The sequence below is a fragment of the Ranitomeya variabilis genome, chromosome 7, assembly GCF_051348905.1.
Source record: "Ranitomeya variabilis isolate aRanVar5 chromosome 7, aRanVar5.hap1, whole genome shotgun sequence".
In the NCBI taxonomy this organism is placed as follows: Eukaryota; Metazoa; Chordata; class Amphibia; order Anura; family Dendrobatidae; genus Ranitomeya; species Ranitomeya variabilis.
In genome coordinates, this window is record NC_135238.1 from 201,922,097 (window position 1) to 201,936,473 (window position 14,377).

The window sequence follows — 14,377 nt, forward strand, 5'->3', positions numbered from 1 at the left end:
TTCTTGCCATTGGCCGAGTTTTCCCTTAATAATCGGGCTAGTTCGGCAACCTTGGTTTCACCCTTCTTTTGTAATTTTGGTTTTCATCCTCGTTTTTCTTCAGGGCAGGTTGAGCCTTCTGATTGTCCTGGTGTGGATTCTGTGGTTGACAGGTTGCAGCAAATTTGGGCTCATGTGGTGGACAATTTGGTGTTGTCTCAGGAGGAGGCGCAACGTTTTGCTAATCGTCGTCGGTGTGTTGGTTCCCGGCTTCGGGTTGGGGACTTGGTCTGGTTGTCTTCCCGTCATGTTCCTATGAAGGTTTCTTCCCCTAAGTTTAAGCCTCGGTTTATTGGTCCTTACAGGATTTCTGAGATTATCAATCCGGTTTCTTTTCGTTTGGCCCTTCCGGCATCTTTTGCCATCCATAATGTTTTTCATAGATCTTTATTGCGGAAATATGTGGTGCCCGTTGTTCCCTCTGTTGATCCTCCGGCCCCTGTGTTGGTTGATGGGGAGTTGGAGTATGTGGTTGAGAAGATTTTGGATTCTCGTTTTTCGAGACGGAAGCTTCAGTATCTTGTCAAATGGAAGGGTTATGGCCAGGAGGATAATTCTTGGGTTTTTGCCTCTGATGTCCATGCTGCTGATTTGGTTCGTGCCTTTCATCTGGCTCGTCCTGATCGGCCTGGGGGCTCTGGTGAGGGTTCGGTGACCCCTCTTCAAGGGGGGGGTACTGTTGTGAATTCTGCTCTTGGGCTCCCTCCGGTGGTTGTTAGTGGTAGTGCAGTGGTCTCTGGATTGTAAGCTGGGCAGGTGTTTCTGCTTATTGCAGCTCTATTAGGTATTTAGGTGTGTAGGATCCATCTATCCCTGCCAGTTGCCCATTGTATCTTGTAGGGATTGCATCTCTGTCTGGCTCCACTTGCCCTGCAGTTATTTCAGCTAAGATAAGTGTCTAGTTTTTGTTCTCTGTAGCACGCATGCAATGTGCTTTTATGTGCAGTGCAATCTATTGTGTTTTTGTCCAGCTTAGACTTGTTTGGATTTTTCTGTCATGCTGGATTCTTTGGAGATGCAGATATACATCCTATGTCTTTAGTTAGATGTAGTGATAGTATATTCTGCTGTGGATTTTTCTAGAGTTTTAATACTGACCGCTTAGTACTCTGTCCTATCCTTTTCTATTTAGCTAGAAGTGCCTCTTTTGCTAAACTCTGTTTATTCTGCCTGTGTACGTATTTCCTCTTAGGGCCCCTTCACACTGGTCGATTCTGCTACGATTACGACGCATTTGCGTCATATTCGACATCGCAGTACGAGCTCGTAGCCAGCGGTCACACTCTACGATGTTAACGCTTTTTCTGACGTAGTTGCGATGTGAACGTCACGCGTCGCAATCGTACGCTACCCTTCACACCGCCATAGTCCTACGACTCCGAGCGTGACGTATTACCAGCATGGGCGTGCTAAAACGTCACGCCCAATCAGGAGACAGGTATGCGGAAGCCCAACCCACGTAGTCGCATTACGAGCTCGTATGACCGCCGTCACATACTACGATTTCGACCGCCACAGCGGGACATTTACGACGAAAGAAAGTTCTGCTCTTTCTTTCACATCGTACGATGCTGGGCTGCGTCGCAAATCGTAACGCCATGTCACACTTTGCAACCTCGGAACGAGGACGGATAAACGTCACAAATCGAACGCTCGTTCAGACTTTGATTGCACAGTGTGAAGGGGCCCTTAAACTCACAGTCAATATTTGTGGGGGGCTGCCTATCCTTTGGGGCTTTGCTCTGAGGCAAGATAGGATTTCCCATTTCCATCTTTAGGGGTATTTAGTCCTCCGGCTGTGTCGAGGTGTCTAGGCCATGTTAGGTACATCCCACGGCTACTTCTAGTTGCGGCGTCAGTATTAGGATTGCGGTCAGTACAGGTACCACTTACTCCAGAGATAGTCACATGCGGCTCCAGGGTCACCGGATCATAACACTTTCCATCTAATAGCAGTGTGAAGCTCTTGTAGGGCATTCATGAATTGGGTCATGGTCTCCCCCTCTCTTTGTACCCGGTGAAACAGTCGCATGCGAAGTTCCCCTACGTCAGTGGGGTCCCCATGCGTCTCCTCCAGTATGCGCAGCCCTTTGTCTAGGGTATCTCTCTCCCGGGGAGACCTATGCATGACAGAATCCCGTGCCTCTCCCTCCAGGGCCATCAATGCAATTTCTGCCTCCAGGGCTGGTGTCATGGGGTGCATCCGCATCATTACCCGATACGCTCCGTCCAGCTCCACAGCATCACATTGCCCCCAGTGAACCTTGGCAAATTATTCAACATGGCTCCCAGGGCAATGCTAGACCTGGGAGCTTCCCAAATGCTTGGTCTGCCCTTTCCACGCTACCGTGTGACTTCCTGCCGACTACGCCAAGTGTAATAGAGTGCAGGGGAGAGTATGTCACCACGGAACAGACAGACCAACTGTTGAGGGGGATTTATTAACAGGAGCAATATTCTCCTCGCAGGGAGAAAACAGTAGAATATAAACTGATAAAATAACTGCAAATATATGGGAAGCAGTATAAGTTCCCAGACAGTCAAACAGTATAACAGTAGTAAACTGAATTTCTTGGGAAAACACTTATAAGTCTCATGAGAACTTGCTTTTAGGGTCGTCTTCTCCAACGTAAGCACCGAGAAGCAGCGGCACTTGTCGCCCCTCTGTTATCTGTGGGCTGTGTAGTCTCTAGGAACCCGCAACCTGGGGTTTAAGGGGTTACTGTGGGTGGGCAGAGGGGATGCTAGGCAAACGGGGTCCCCTGTGCTCTGAGTCTTTTGCTTCAACAGTGCAGCCTATCCTGGGAGAACGATACTCAGTCTATTATTGGGTCTCTCAACAGGAATCAGGGGCTCTGCACTAATACCGTGGGTACTAGGGGCCACTGTCTCTGCACGGGCATCAGGGCGCGCCACTCCAGTCACAGCAGAGTCCGTTTTCACGTACTCACAAGATGCAGTCTTTCTGGACAATCTCCCTGTATCAGTCCTCCCACCCGGGAACTCTGTCTCTCTTCCCCCGGAGCTCAGCTGTGTGCTGTTCTGGCCGCTGTATCCGCTGCTCTCCCCGCTGCGCCTGCTGCTCTCTCTGCTGCACACGCTGCTCTCTCTCCAGTACACGCTGCTCTAGCCCTGGAACGCGCGCCCTTTTCCTCCCTCAGCCCGGCTTCCTTCCTGTCCCGGTCTCTAAGTCTTCCCCCAGGGAAACCTGCTGCACAGCTAAGTGGTTCCAGGCACGGAGCAGAGAAGGTAACCCCCTTACACATGTGCAGGCATTGCAGTAGCTTAGGCTACTTTCACATTTCCGTCGGTACGGGGCCGTTGCAAACCGTCGGCCCGACGTACCGACGGACATTGTGCTAAATTTAGCATAACGTGGGCAGCGGACGCAGTTTTACAACGCATCCGCTGCCCATTGTGATGAGCGGGGAGGATGGGGCCGAGTTCCGGCCGCGCATGCGCAGTCGGAAATGGCAGACACATCGCACACAAAAAAGTTACATTGAACGTTTTTTTGTGCGTCGCGTCCGCCAAAACACGACGGATCCGTCGCACGATGGATGCGACGTGTGCCCATCTGTCGCGATCCGTCGTTAATACAAGTCTATGGGCAAAAAACGCATCCTGCAAGCACATTTGCAGGATCCGTTTTTTGACCATAACGACGGATTGCGGCAGAGGACAAAAGACGGAAGTGTGAAAGTAGCCTTAGGTATCCATAGTTACGACGACTGACAGTGACAGCTGTCAGCGGTCACAACCATGGACACTTAAGCTGCTGCAATGCAATAGAGCACGGGCTCCTCCAGTCCATCCAAGACATGGATGTGTAGCCTGTTCTTGTGGGTTCCATAGCACCATATTTGGGATTGCTGGGTGTCTCAACAGTCTGACACCAATGATCACTAGAGAGGGAAAATGTGATATTTTGGAAATAACCCTTTAATGTTACTGAGAGTGCTGAAAAGTAACTGTACAGAACAGGGAGTGTTGAGGGTAGGATTAGACAAGTGTGAAAAATACAATATTTCGGATTTTTAAAATAAAAAATAGATAGTGATATGGAAAATTGGGGGAAAAAAAACACATTATCAAAAAGATACGGTTCTCCATATGCTCCCTGAAGACAAAAATGCACCACAAATTTAAAAGTAATGTCATCCAGTTAATGCCAATTCCACACTGTTATTATTGGACTGAAGTCCGACGGTTGGTTTTGTAATTTTGCACTGTCAGAAAAACTTTATATTATTTTTATGGTGCTAGATAAAAAAAACCTGCATGGTCATTGATATATGCTGTTAATCCGTGTTATTATAAGATCATGTACACGATTTCTCGGAATGCCCATAATATTACTTCCTCACGGCTTCTCTTTACTTCAACAGGAAATCAACTTTCTTTAATGTGTTGACGAAGAGCCAGGCGGCTGCAGAAAACTTTCCATTTTGCACCATTAATCCCAATGAGAGCAGGGTGCCCATCCCTGATGAGAGATTTGATTTTCTATGTGAACATCACAAGCCGGCAAGGTAGGAGGATGTCCTTTCCAGCACACGGGTGGGATGATTGCTTGGAGGTGAGCTCTGTTTCCGCAGGGGTTGTCTCAAATAATACTAATACATTCTGCACTTTTAAAAGCTTAATTATGACCTTGATAATGTAAAAGCTTCATCAGAACGCGCAGTCCCAAATCATCCTAGTTGGCAGCTTGTAGTCCCGTGTAAAGTCTATGTGCTGTGATAACGTGACGGTCTGCCGACGAGGCTTTTACGGTCTGCCGACGAGGCTCTTTCCTTCTGCTGACGAGGCTTTTACCTTCTGCCGACGAGGCTGTTACGGTCTGCCGACGAGGTTCTTACCGTCTGCCGACGAGGCTCTTACCTTCTGCCGACGAGGCTTTTACGGTCTGCCGACGAGGCTTTTACGGTCTGCCGACGAGGCTCTTACCTTCTGCTGACGAGGCTTTTACCTTCTGCCGACGAGGCTGTTACGGTCTGCCGACGAGGCTCTTACCGTCTACCGACGAGGCTCTTACCTTCTGCCGACGAGGCTTTTACGGTCTGCCGACGAGGCTCTTACCGTCTACCGACGAGGCTCTTACCCTTCTGCCGACGAGGCTCTTACCTTCTGCCGACGAGGCTTTTACGGTCTGCCGACGAGGCTCTTACCGTCTACCGACGAGGCTCTTACCTTCTGCCGACGAGGCTCTTACCGTCTACCGACGAGGCTCTTACCTTCTGCCGACGAGGCTCTTACCTTCTGCCGACGAGGCTTTTACGGTCTGCCGACGAGGCTCTTACCGTCTGCCGACGAGGCAGTTTTTTGTCTTTTGATTGCTTACAGGCACCTTTCACTGTGGACTGAGCGGTGACTGTAGCCACTTCCTGCATGTATCTGTAACTAAAATCTGGCGGCTCCCAGGAGGAAATATGTTTTTTGTCCTCCCTGTACCTGCACGTTCAGTAAAGCAGTCGGACAGCATTGTAATGCTATTTACCTGTAGTTTAACCCCATATCTGCAGGTAAAGAGCATTTTCTCTTCTTTAAAGGGAATGTGTATTGGAAAAAAAATGACTTATGTATGGGTATGTTCCCACATGGCGTTTTTGCATCTCATTTTTATTTCTGCTGAAAAAAATGCTACATTTTATAGTACCAGCAAAGTAAATTAAGACTGCTAAAATCTCATTCACATGCTGTTTTTTTGTGTGTTTTTTGATCTGCTGGATATTTTTTGAAATCTGCAACATGTCAATTCTTTCAACGTTTTTGCAGCGTTTTTCACGAATTCAAATGAATAGGAAACAAACTGTCTAAAAATGCGTGTACTGTACGCAGCTTTTTTCCTCCCAACACTATGGTTTTTGGTGTAGAAAAATCTGTCATCTTTTTACTTCGGGTTCTTTTTTTAAATGTATTTTTTTAATTTTAGATTTTTATTATCAAGGTATTCTTGTTACTTTTACTCTGACCATTATGCCTAATATTAGTCTCATACTGTCTGTTCTGTACAGCATCTGTATGGACTCAGACAGCTATAGACTGGCTCTGACTACGGGAGTTCTTTTTGAGCATGCTCTCATTTGAGCAAAGGTCATTGTGAACGGATGGGGTGGAGGAGTGCTGTAACATCACCTATTATGTATGGTGGATTCTGTGTTATTTTCTGCGTATAAAGGTGTGATAGTCATTGTAATCCTCTTTTTAAAGGGTTTTCCAAGTTTGGATCTCGAGTCTGCAGTTGCGCTGTGTGACTGTAGACTTGTGAATCCTCACAGTGTACACAATGTGCACTGTCAGGATTCTACTGTGCGGAGATCGGGCAGTCATGTGACTGCAAGTCTGCGATTTAGATTCTTCCTGCCACATTACACTAGACGTGTCTGACCTCGCTCGATTCACCTTTATTGAGCGAGGCAGCACACATCTATTTGGCATGTGACCGCATGTATGCAAATTGGATGCTTAAGGTCATGCGCCCAGCATTGGAGAACCCTGACGGCGCACACTGTGAGGATTCACAAGTGTACAGTCACATAGAGTGACTTCAGACTTGAACCTTCAGCCTGGATAACCCCTTTAGTAATGACTGACATGAAAAGTCATCTATACAGACTAGGAAGCATTCAGTCTTGTATTAGGCTTGGTGGTGAGTATGAAAATTGCAAAAATTTTTGTTAATAAAGAAAGTAATGTGAAAAATGTTTGAATGTAAAAAAAGAAAATACATTTAACTTAAAGTGGATATCCAGGGCTTTGTGAAAAATAAAAAATGTGCCTGGTGCCGTACTTTGCTGGTACAGAGCGGTCACAGACTGCTCCTGCCAGTGATTCAGCTGCTTCTGCTGACATAACGTCGACAGAGCAGCAACTTCTTTTCTTCCTTGCTCTGTCGAGGGGATGTAACTTCCCACCTCACTCTGATTGACAGTCTGCTCTCCCAGTTAGGCAGCGGGAATCCGGCTATAAATCAGAATGATGTCGGAAGTCCCACCCTATCAACAGAGTGCAGCGGAAAAGAAGCCTGCACTCTTACCAACGTGACGTCAGCAGAGGAAGCTGAATCTTCGGCAGGAGCCGTCTGTGCCGGTGAGGAATGGCGCCGAACACAACAGGCAGGTAGGTAGCAATGTCCTGTCTGTTAGTGCTTAGTTACATTTTTTGTTTTTCACAAACTCCCGGATCACCTTTAAAAACCTGATTTAAAGGGAACTGTCAAGTCATTTTTAGCAACTAAACTGTCTCCAATGTGGTGTTAATGATACAATGTACATCACTATCACGTTGTTGTGAATCAAAATGTCGCTATAATCCTCTCCAAAAATCACTTTGTATAGTTATAAAGTACCATCTCTATTAGTCACAGGGGTGGCGCTTCATTTTTTTAATTTGTCACAGGCTCGTCATATTCTCGACGGCCACGCACTTGGATTGTTGCTACGGGGTGCGTCGGCATAATGGGAATCTGTGCTGAAATTCCATGCTTGCACGGTAACGATCGGGTCCCCACTCGTGCGCCGGAGCCCCTGCGTGTCACGGGCTCTGTGACCACGCTCACCACTGCGCATGTATGGGGGGACGCTCGTCACTGTGCAAGAGTGGAATTTTAGGACAGATTCTCGTTACATCTGCGTAGCCCGGACGTCAGAGTGCATTGGCGTCGACAGTATGACGAGGCGGTGACTAAAAGAGAATGTACTATAAAACTATACAAAGTGACTTTTGGAGATGATTACGGCGCCATTTTGTTTAAAACAACGTGTTAGTGATGCCCATTGTATCACTAGTAGTGATGAGCGAATATACTCGTTAATCGAGATCTCCAGAGCTCACTCGGTTGACTTCCGAGTATTTTTTAGTGCTCGAAGATTTAGTTTTCATTACCGCAGCTGAATGATTTACATCTGTTAGCCAGCATAAGTACATGTGGGGGTTGCCTGGTTGCTAGGGAATCCCCACATGTAATCTAGCTGGCTACCAGATGTAAATCATTCAGCTGCGGTAATGAAAACTAAATCTCCGAGCACTAAAAAATACTCGGACACCCGAGCATGCTCAGGAAATCTCGAGTAACGAGTATATTCGCTCATCACTAATCACTAGCCATACTGGGGACAGTTTAGTTCCTAAAAATAACGTGACTGGTTCCCTTTAAACAATGGATCGTTTTCTGATGGCACATTTCCTTTAAGGTCAGCTAAATGTATACGTCTGCTTGAAATTGGACGCTGGCACAAATGTAGCGTGTTCTTTGCCCATTGTCAGAGTTGCACAGATCTGATGTTCCATTACTAGGACTGATTTCATTAGTGATTGTGTTTGTTTCCTCTGAAGCAAAGTTCCGGCTTTTCTGAATGTGGTGGACATCGCCGGCCTTGTGAAAGGGGCCAGCGCGGGCCAAGGCTTGGGGAACGCTTTTCTGTCTCACATCAGTGCCTGCGATGGAATATTTCATCTTATGCGTAAGTAACAGCTGCTCTATTATATATAATATATATAAAATAAAAAATAGAACAATGCAGATGTTGTCCTTCGTGGGATTTGAACCCAGGACTCCATAACTGCAAAGCAACAGTGCTAACCACTGAGCCACCATGCTGCCCATTAAAGGAAATCTGTCACCAGAGTAAAAGGGGGATACTCTGAGGAACCTAAGGTGTAAATCGCATTCTGGTTTGTTTTACATGTTCCTTTACTCCTTTTTTCCATGTTTTCTTTCATGGCTTTGCTACCTTAACTATAAATCCACAATGTGCACATTCCAATAAGAACAATGAAAACCATTGCATGAATATGCGTGTCCAAACTTTTGACTGGTTTTGTGTCTGCTGGCTCATGTACCTTAACTTCATCAGGTGGTCACCTGTAATAGCTTCCAGTGAACAGGTATGCCTCATGAAGAGTTCATTTGTGGAATCATTGGCATCCAGAAAGTGTTTCCATCAGGTGTGTTTAGTAGAGGGAGTGTTGCTGCACAGTTTCTTGTAGTGCTGAGCCCTATTCCCCAACTGTTCTAAGACAGAATATGGCAAGAACCTCTTGGCTAAGTACAGAGAAACGACAGTCCATCATTACTTTAAGACCTGAAGGTCAGTCAGTCTGTAAAATATCTAGAACCTTGAAGGTATCCTCAAGTACACTTGTGAACGTCATCGATCACTACGATGAAACTGGCTGTCATGAGGACCGTCACCGGAAAAGAAATACCAAAAAGTACTTTTGCTGCAGAGGATAAGTGCATCAGAGTTATCCGCCTTGGAAACAGCAAATTGACGGCACCTTAGATAACCGCCCTAGTTATAAATAATTCAGAGACATCTCAACATCAACTGTTCAAAGGAGACTGCAAGAAGCTTCCTTTATGGTCGAATTGCTTAACAGAAGTCAACAAGTGTTCAGCGCCTCTGAGAACAAGTTCAAAGACTGTTGGAAGCCATTCCAGGTGATGACCTCATGAAGCTGCTGAGAGTATGCCAAGGGGGTGTAAACCTGTCATCAGCGTAAAAAGGGGGTACTCTGCAGAATCTGAGGTGTAACACATACTCTGGTTTATATCACTCGTAAATTCAAATGACACAATCATGGATCTTGTAGAATGAGATAAGTGATCACATGGATAGACTTGTTGTCAATTATTTCTAAACAGCTGCAAGCAGAAAAATAAGTTTTATTTGCAGAAAGTAGAGTCCCCCTTTAATGTGAGGGTAACCGGATCGTGTACTGTATAGTTGACAACCCCATTAACAGCAGCTGTTTTACATCTCATCTTTGCCAAGCAGAATATTCTTCTTGATAGGGGAAAGAGGATTGATATCTGTTGGTTACACTCTTCGTCCAGGAATCCTGTAGTGTCGGCGGTCAGCTTAAAGAGGTTGTTCATCTTTTTTTTTTTTTTTTTTCTTGCATGTATTTGGGGCAATTTTTTTTTTTTTTTCAATAGGGTTTTATAATTTTTTTCAAATCACTTTGCTTTTATTTCCCTTTACATTCAACTTTGCTATAATCTGTGGGCCATAAATCAGTGGAGAGGGGCTCAGAAAAAGACAGATAATCTGATATGAGTTTCCAACTCATTTGACGGGCTCACTGATGGACTCTCAGATAACTCCTTCAGCAGCCAGTGTAACACAGAGACTATATAAAACAAACGGAGGACATTTTTTTAATAAGATCCAATTGCAAATATTATTTTTAGCCCCAATTACATGCATTTAAGTAAACATCATAACAAAAAATGTACCCAAAGAGGGAAAACCCCTTGGTTTCCGCTGTATGTTGCCTTACCTGATACTACTGCAGGGCATCATCCACATAATCTGTGTTTATACACTTGTTTCCTTTAATCCTTTTGTTTCTTGCGCCGCATTGTCCCGGACAGGTCATTTACACCTCAGGTCCGCTCGGTAGGACTGTCCCTAATAATTACACATTATACATACAGTATGACGGTCCCAGCTGGCATCCGAGCCGCTGATCTCGGCCGGAGATGGTGAACATGCTACTCTCAGGACGTGCCTCTGTTCAGGTTACATAATACTCACTATTAATAGCTGGATGGATCGGTCGGCACGGCGTGGCTCGCAGAGTAACGCGACTTAATGTTCACCTTTTAAAGATCAGATTATGCAAAATGTCTTTTAGACATCCATGAATCTGTCATTTCTAGATAGAACAAGGTACTTAACAATCAGTTGCTAAATATATGGAGACATTCTGATTTTAGCTGTCAGAGGCCAGGTTTATCTGCTGCTCGGTGACAGGAGACCTCCCATCCAATAATTCTATAAACTCCATGCTGGGCCATCATCATCATTGGCAGAATGTAGGAGTCTTTATAAGTAGGTTTGCTTTACAGAAACATTTAGGCTTTGTTCACACGCAGACGTTTTTTTTTTGTGTGTGTTTTCTTAAGCTGTTTTTTTATGCAAATTATAAACTGAGATTTTAGATTTCTTTTTTCTCCTTGACTGAATTTGAGAACCGCATCGTTTTTGAAATATGCGTTTTTTTTTCGAGAACAAGAAAGTGCAAAAATGCTCCTGCAAAAAAAAAACAACAAATAGGTTTTGCTACTTTGCTATGTTTTTGGTGAATTAAACTAACTTTATTAAACATGAACAGTAAGAAAATCACAGAAGTAATCCACTCCCCTAAAAAAAATTGCTAACGCCTAGACCACCCCTTTCCTACCCCCTTGCAAAACCTGCTTTTTGAACAGTGTTTTCACCGCCAAGAAAGCAGGTTTTAAATTAGGCACTGTACATGGTGAAATAACAAGTGCCGATTAAAAAAAAAAACTGCTTGGAGGCTGTGTGGGGTGAGGGACTTTGTGCAGACGTCACACTGTGTTGGGGGCTGTGTGGGGACATCATACTACATGGGGGTTTTTTGGGGGACATCATACTGTGTGAGGGAGTTTGTGCAGACGTCACACTGTGCTGGGGGCTGTGTGGGGACATCATACTACATGGGGGTTTTTTGGGGGATATCATACTGCTTGGAAGGCTTTGAAAGGCCGCCATGTTGGGTGGGGAACTTTGTGGAAATTACTGCTTTGGGGACATAATGCTGTGTAGGGAGATCTTACTGTGTGGGGGCATCATACTGAGTCGGGGGCTGTGTGGGGAAATCAAACTATATGGAAGACATAAAACCACGTGGGGGTTGTGTGGGGACGTAATGCGTGGTGGATCTTATGGGGACATGATACTGCTTGGGGTACATCATGCTGCAGGTGTGCTGTGTGGGGACATACTGCATGAGGGGCTGTGTGGTGACCTCATACTGCGTAGGGGCAGTGTGGGGACATCATACTTTGTGGTGGGCTTTTTTGGGACATCATACTGTGTGAGGGGATATAATAATGTGTAAGGGACTATTTGGGGACATCATAAAATGTGAGGGGACATAATAATTTATTGGGAGCTTTGTGGTGACATACTTTGTAGGGACATCATACTTTGTAGGAGGCTTTTTTTGCGGACATCATACTGTTTGAGGCCCTGTGTGGGCATCATGCTGTATAGGGGGACTGTGGGTACATCATATTGTTAGGAGCTGTTGATAAATGTAAAAAGACCTGTATGATTTACTGTTTTTGTAAACTTTCTAAAAATTTGTAAATTATATGACTTTTAATAGCTGCTATCGGTAATAATACTCTTTTTAAAAAAAACCCTGTTGTAACATTTATTAGGAGCACAACAGCGAGTCAACAGACTTAATGCTGCTCAATATTAAGTAATAAAATTAATATAAAACAATAATAATAATAAGCAGCAAAATTCTGTTCGGGCAGTTGGTACGGCCCTCCACAGTAGTAGCGGTCTCTCTTGTGGCCCCTGGGGAAAACTAACTGCCCACCCCTGGATGATATTTCTCTCTAGAAGTCCCAGTTTGGTTGTGCTGCCTCCGTCTGCGCTAAGGCGCTCGGCCTCGGAAAGCTCCTCTCTTTCAGATGATTTCAATGCCATCTTTATTTAGTTTGTCGGGAAGAGATTTACAGTAGTGGCAGTTATGAAATGATTGTTGTTTTCTTTATATCCTATTTTCTCCCTAGGGGCTGCCATGCAGTGCGAGTTCCTTCACTATAATATAGTGTCTTACTTTATCAAAGCCTTTATATTAAGAATTGTGTGACTGTAAGCTGATGGTGGTGGGTTTTTTGTTTCTTTTTTTTTTTTTTTCCTTTTTCTATTTTTTTTTTAACTCGTATGGAAAATAGATTTAGTTTGTGATCTTGTTGTAGTACCTATTACTTTATTTGTAAAAGCAATGGGTAAAAACATGATAGGGGGTTTTCCCACAATAGTCATTTATCACCGAGCCATAGGATAGATAATAAAATGTCTGATCGCTGACACCTCCACCATTCACTAAAACTTGAGATGTGAAAAATCTGCATCTGTATTCAGTGACTATGGAGCCTAATGGAAGCAGCCAATCCAGTCGTCTTCAGTCCTACTGCTAGCTTGACCACCTCATCATTTTACACTCCTTTCTGCATTTAAGCCATGAGAAGGAACTGGAGTTTGCGGACCCCCAATGCTAATGATTGTAGCAGTGAGACCACCAGTGATCACACATTTAATATGTGGGCAAGGGGATAAATGACTGTCAGACAACTCTTCACAATGACATCCCCTGTCCATATGCTCCATTAAGACATTTAGAAATCTTCAGCTACCATACATACACTTTAGATGACTGTTGGACGAACGATGGGTTGGCCATCAGCTATCGTGCCTGACTCTCACATAGACAAGAACGCTCTTGCTGCTAATGGATAATTTTTCCTTAAACCAAAGGGGCATAAGCAGAGATTCTTCTTTGGCGGCTGTTACTTTTTCCCCTGTATGATGTTTACCAATCATAAGCAGGAAATACATACAGGGGTAAAAACGAACACATCCAGAAAGAGAATGTCAGACCTGGCTTTCCTGTTTGAGACATGTAATGATACACAGCTCTGGTCTCCTCCCTGATCTCATGCCAGCGTCTGTTGTGATTACAAGTAGATGGAGCGATGAAGTAAAACAGCTGTTTGCCATTACAAATACATCCAGCATCTCCCTTCTCACAGCACTGTCAATTCTGCTTGTCTCCTCCTTGCCACACACTGACAGTGTTGTGAGATGAGAGCTGCAGAGGCAGAGATGTTTGTAATAACGCATTTCTCTGCTCTACTCCAATTCCATGCTTGTAATCACAGTAGATGCCGACAGTAGATCAGTATATCCTTGAGAGAAGAGCAGAGCTGTGTGCCATTACATGTCTTTAGATGTCACACACAGAGCTCCGGGTGTGACATTCTGTGGGGGTATTTTTTTTTCCACTGCTTGACACTTCTTGCTTATGATTGGCCAATGTCATTTTGGTGGAAAAAGTAAATTTCCACTGTGAAGAATCTTTGCTAATTGCTCCTTCGTTGAATGGGAGATGAGAAACAACAGAAAATTAAAAAAACACGCTTTACTCCGCTCTGGAGCCACTATTCCATGATGATGCCAGTTTAACATGCTCAAACTGGTGAAAGGGACTACTTAAGCTTGTTTAATACTTTGACTTGCCATCCACATTGCATATCGTCGGGGGAGTGTTGGGAGCCACCAATACGTTAGATTATACTTAAAGAGAGCCCATCACCTGGTCAAAATTGGCCAAGTTTTGATTTTCTTTTATACATACCGCTCTCCTCAGTAATGAGTTTTTTTTTCCCCGGGGAGCAGCAGGAGTAAGGATATGTTCACATGTTGCATTTTTGCAGCATTCTTTGCTATTTTTTAACGCAAGTTTTTAAGCTGTATTTTACAATACCAGCAAAATCTGAGATTTC

At 44.6% G+C, this 14,377-nt stretch overlaps 1 protein-coding gene across 2 annotated transcripts in view; it reads left to right on the forward strand.

Annotated features, from left to right (window-relative positions):
• OLA1 (Obg like ATPase 1) overlaps positions 1–14,377 on the forward strand; it is a 206,541-nt gene that overhangs the window by 26,468 nt on the left and 165,696 nt on the right. For both annotated transcript variants that reach the window (XM_077272663.1, XM_077272662.1), the window contains 2 exons: positions 4,428–4,571; positions 8,377–8,504. In XM_077272663.1, coding sequence (XP_077128778.1) covers positions 4,428–4,571; positions 8,377–8,504 — 272 coding nt within the window. The remainder of the gene's footprint in view (positions 1–4,427; positions 4,572–8,376; positions 8,505–14,377) is intronic.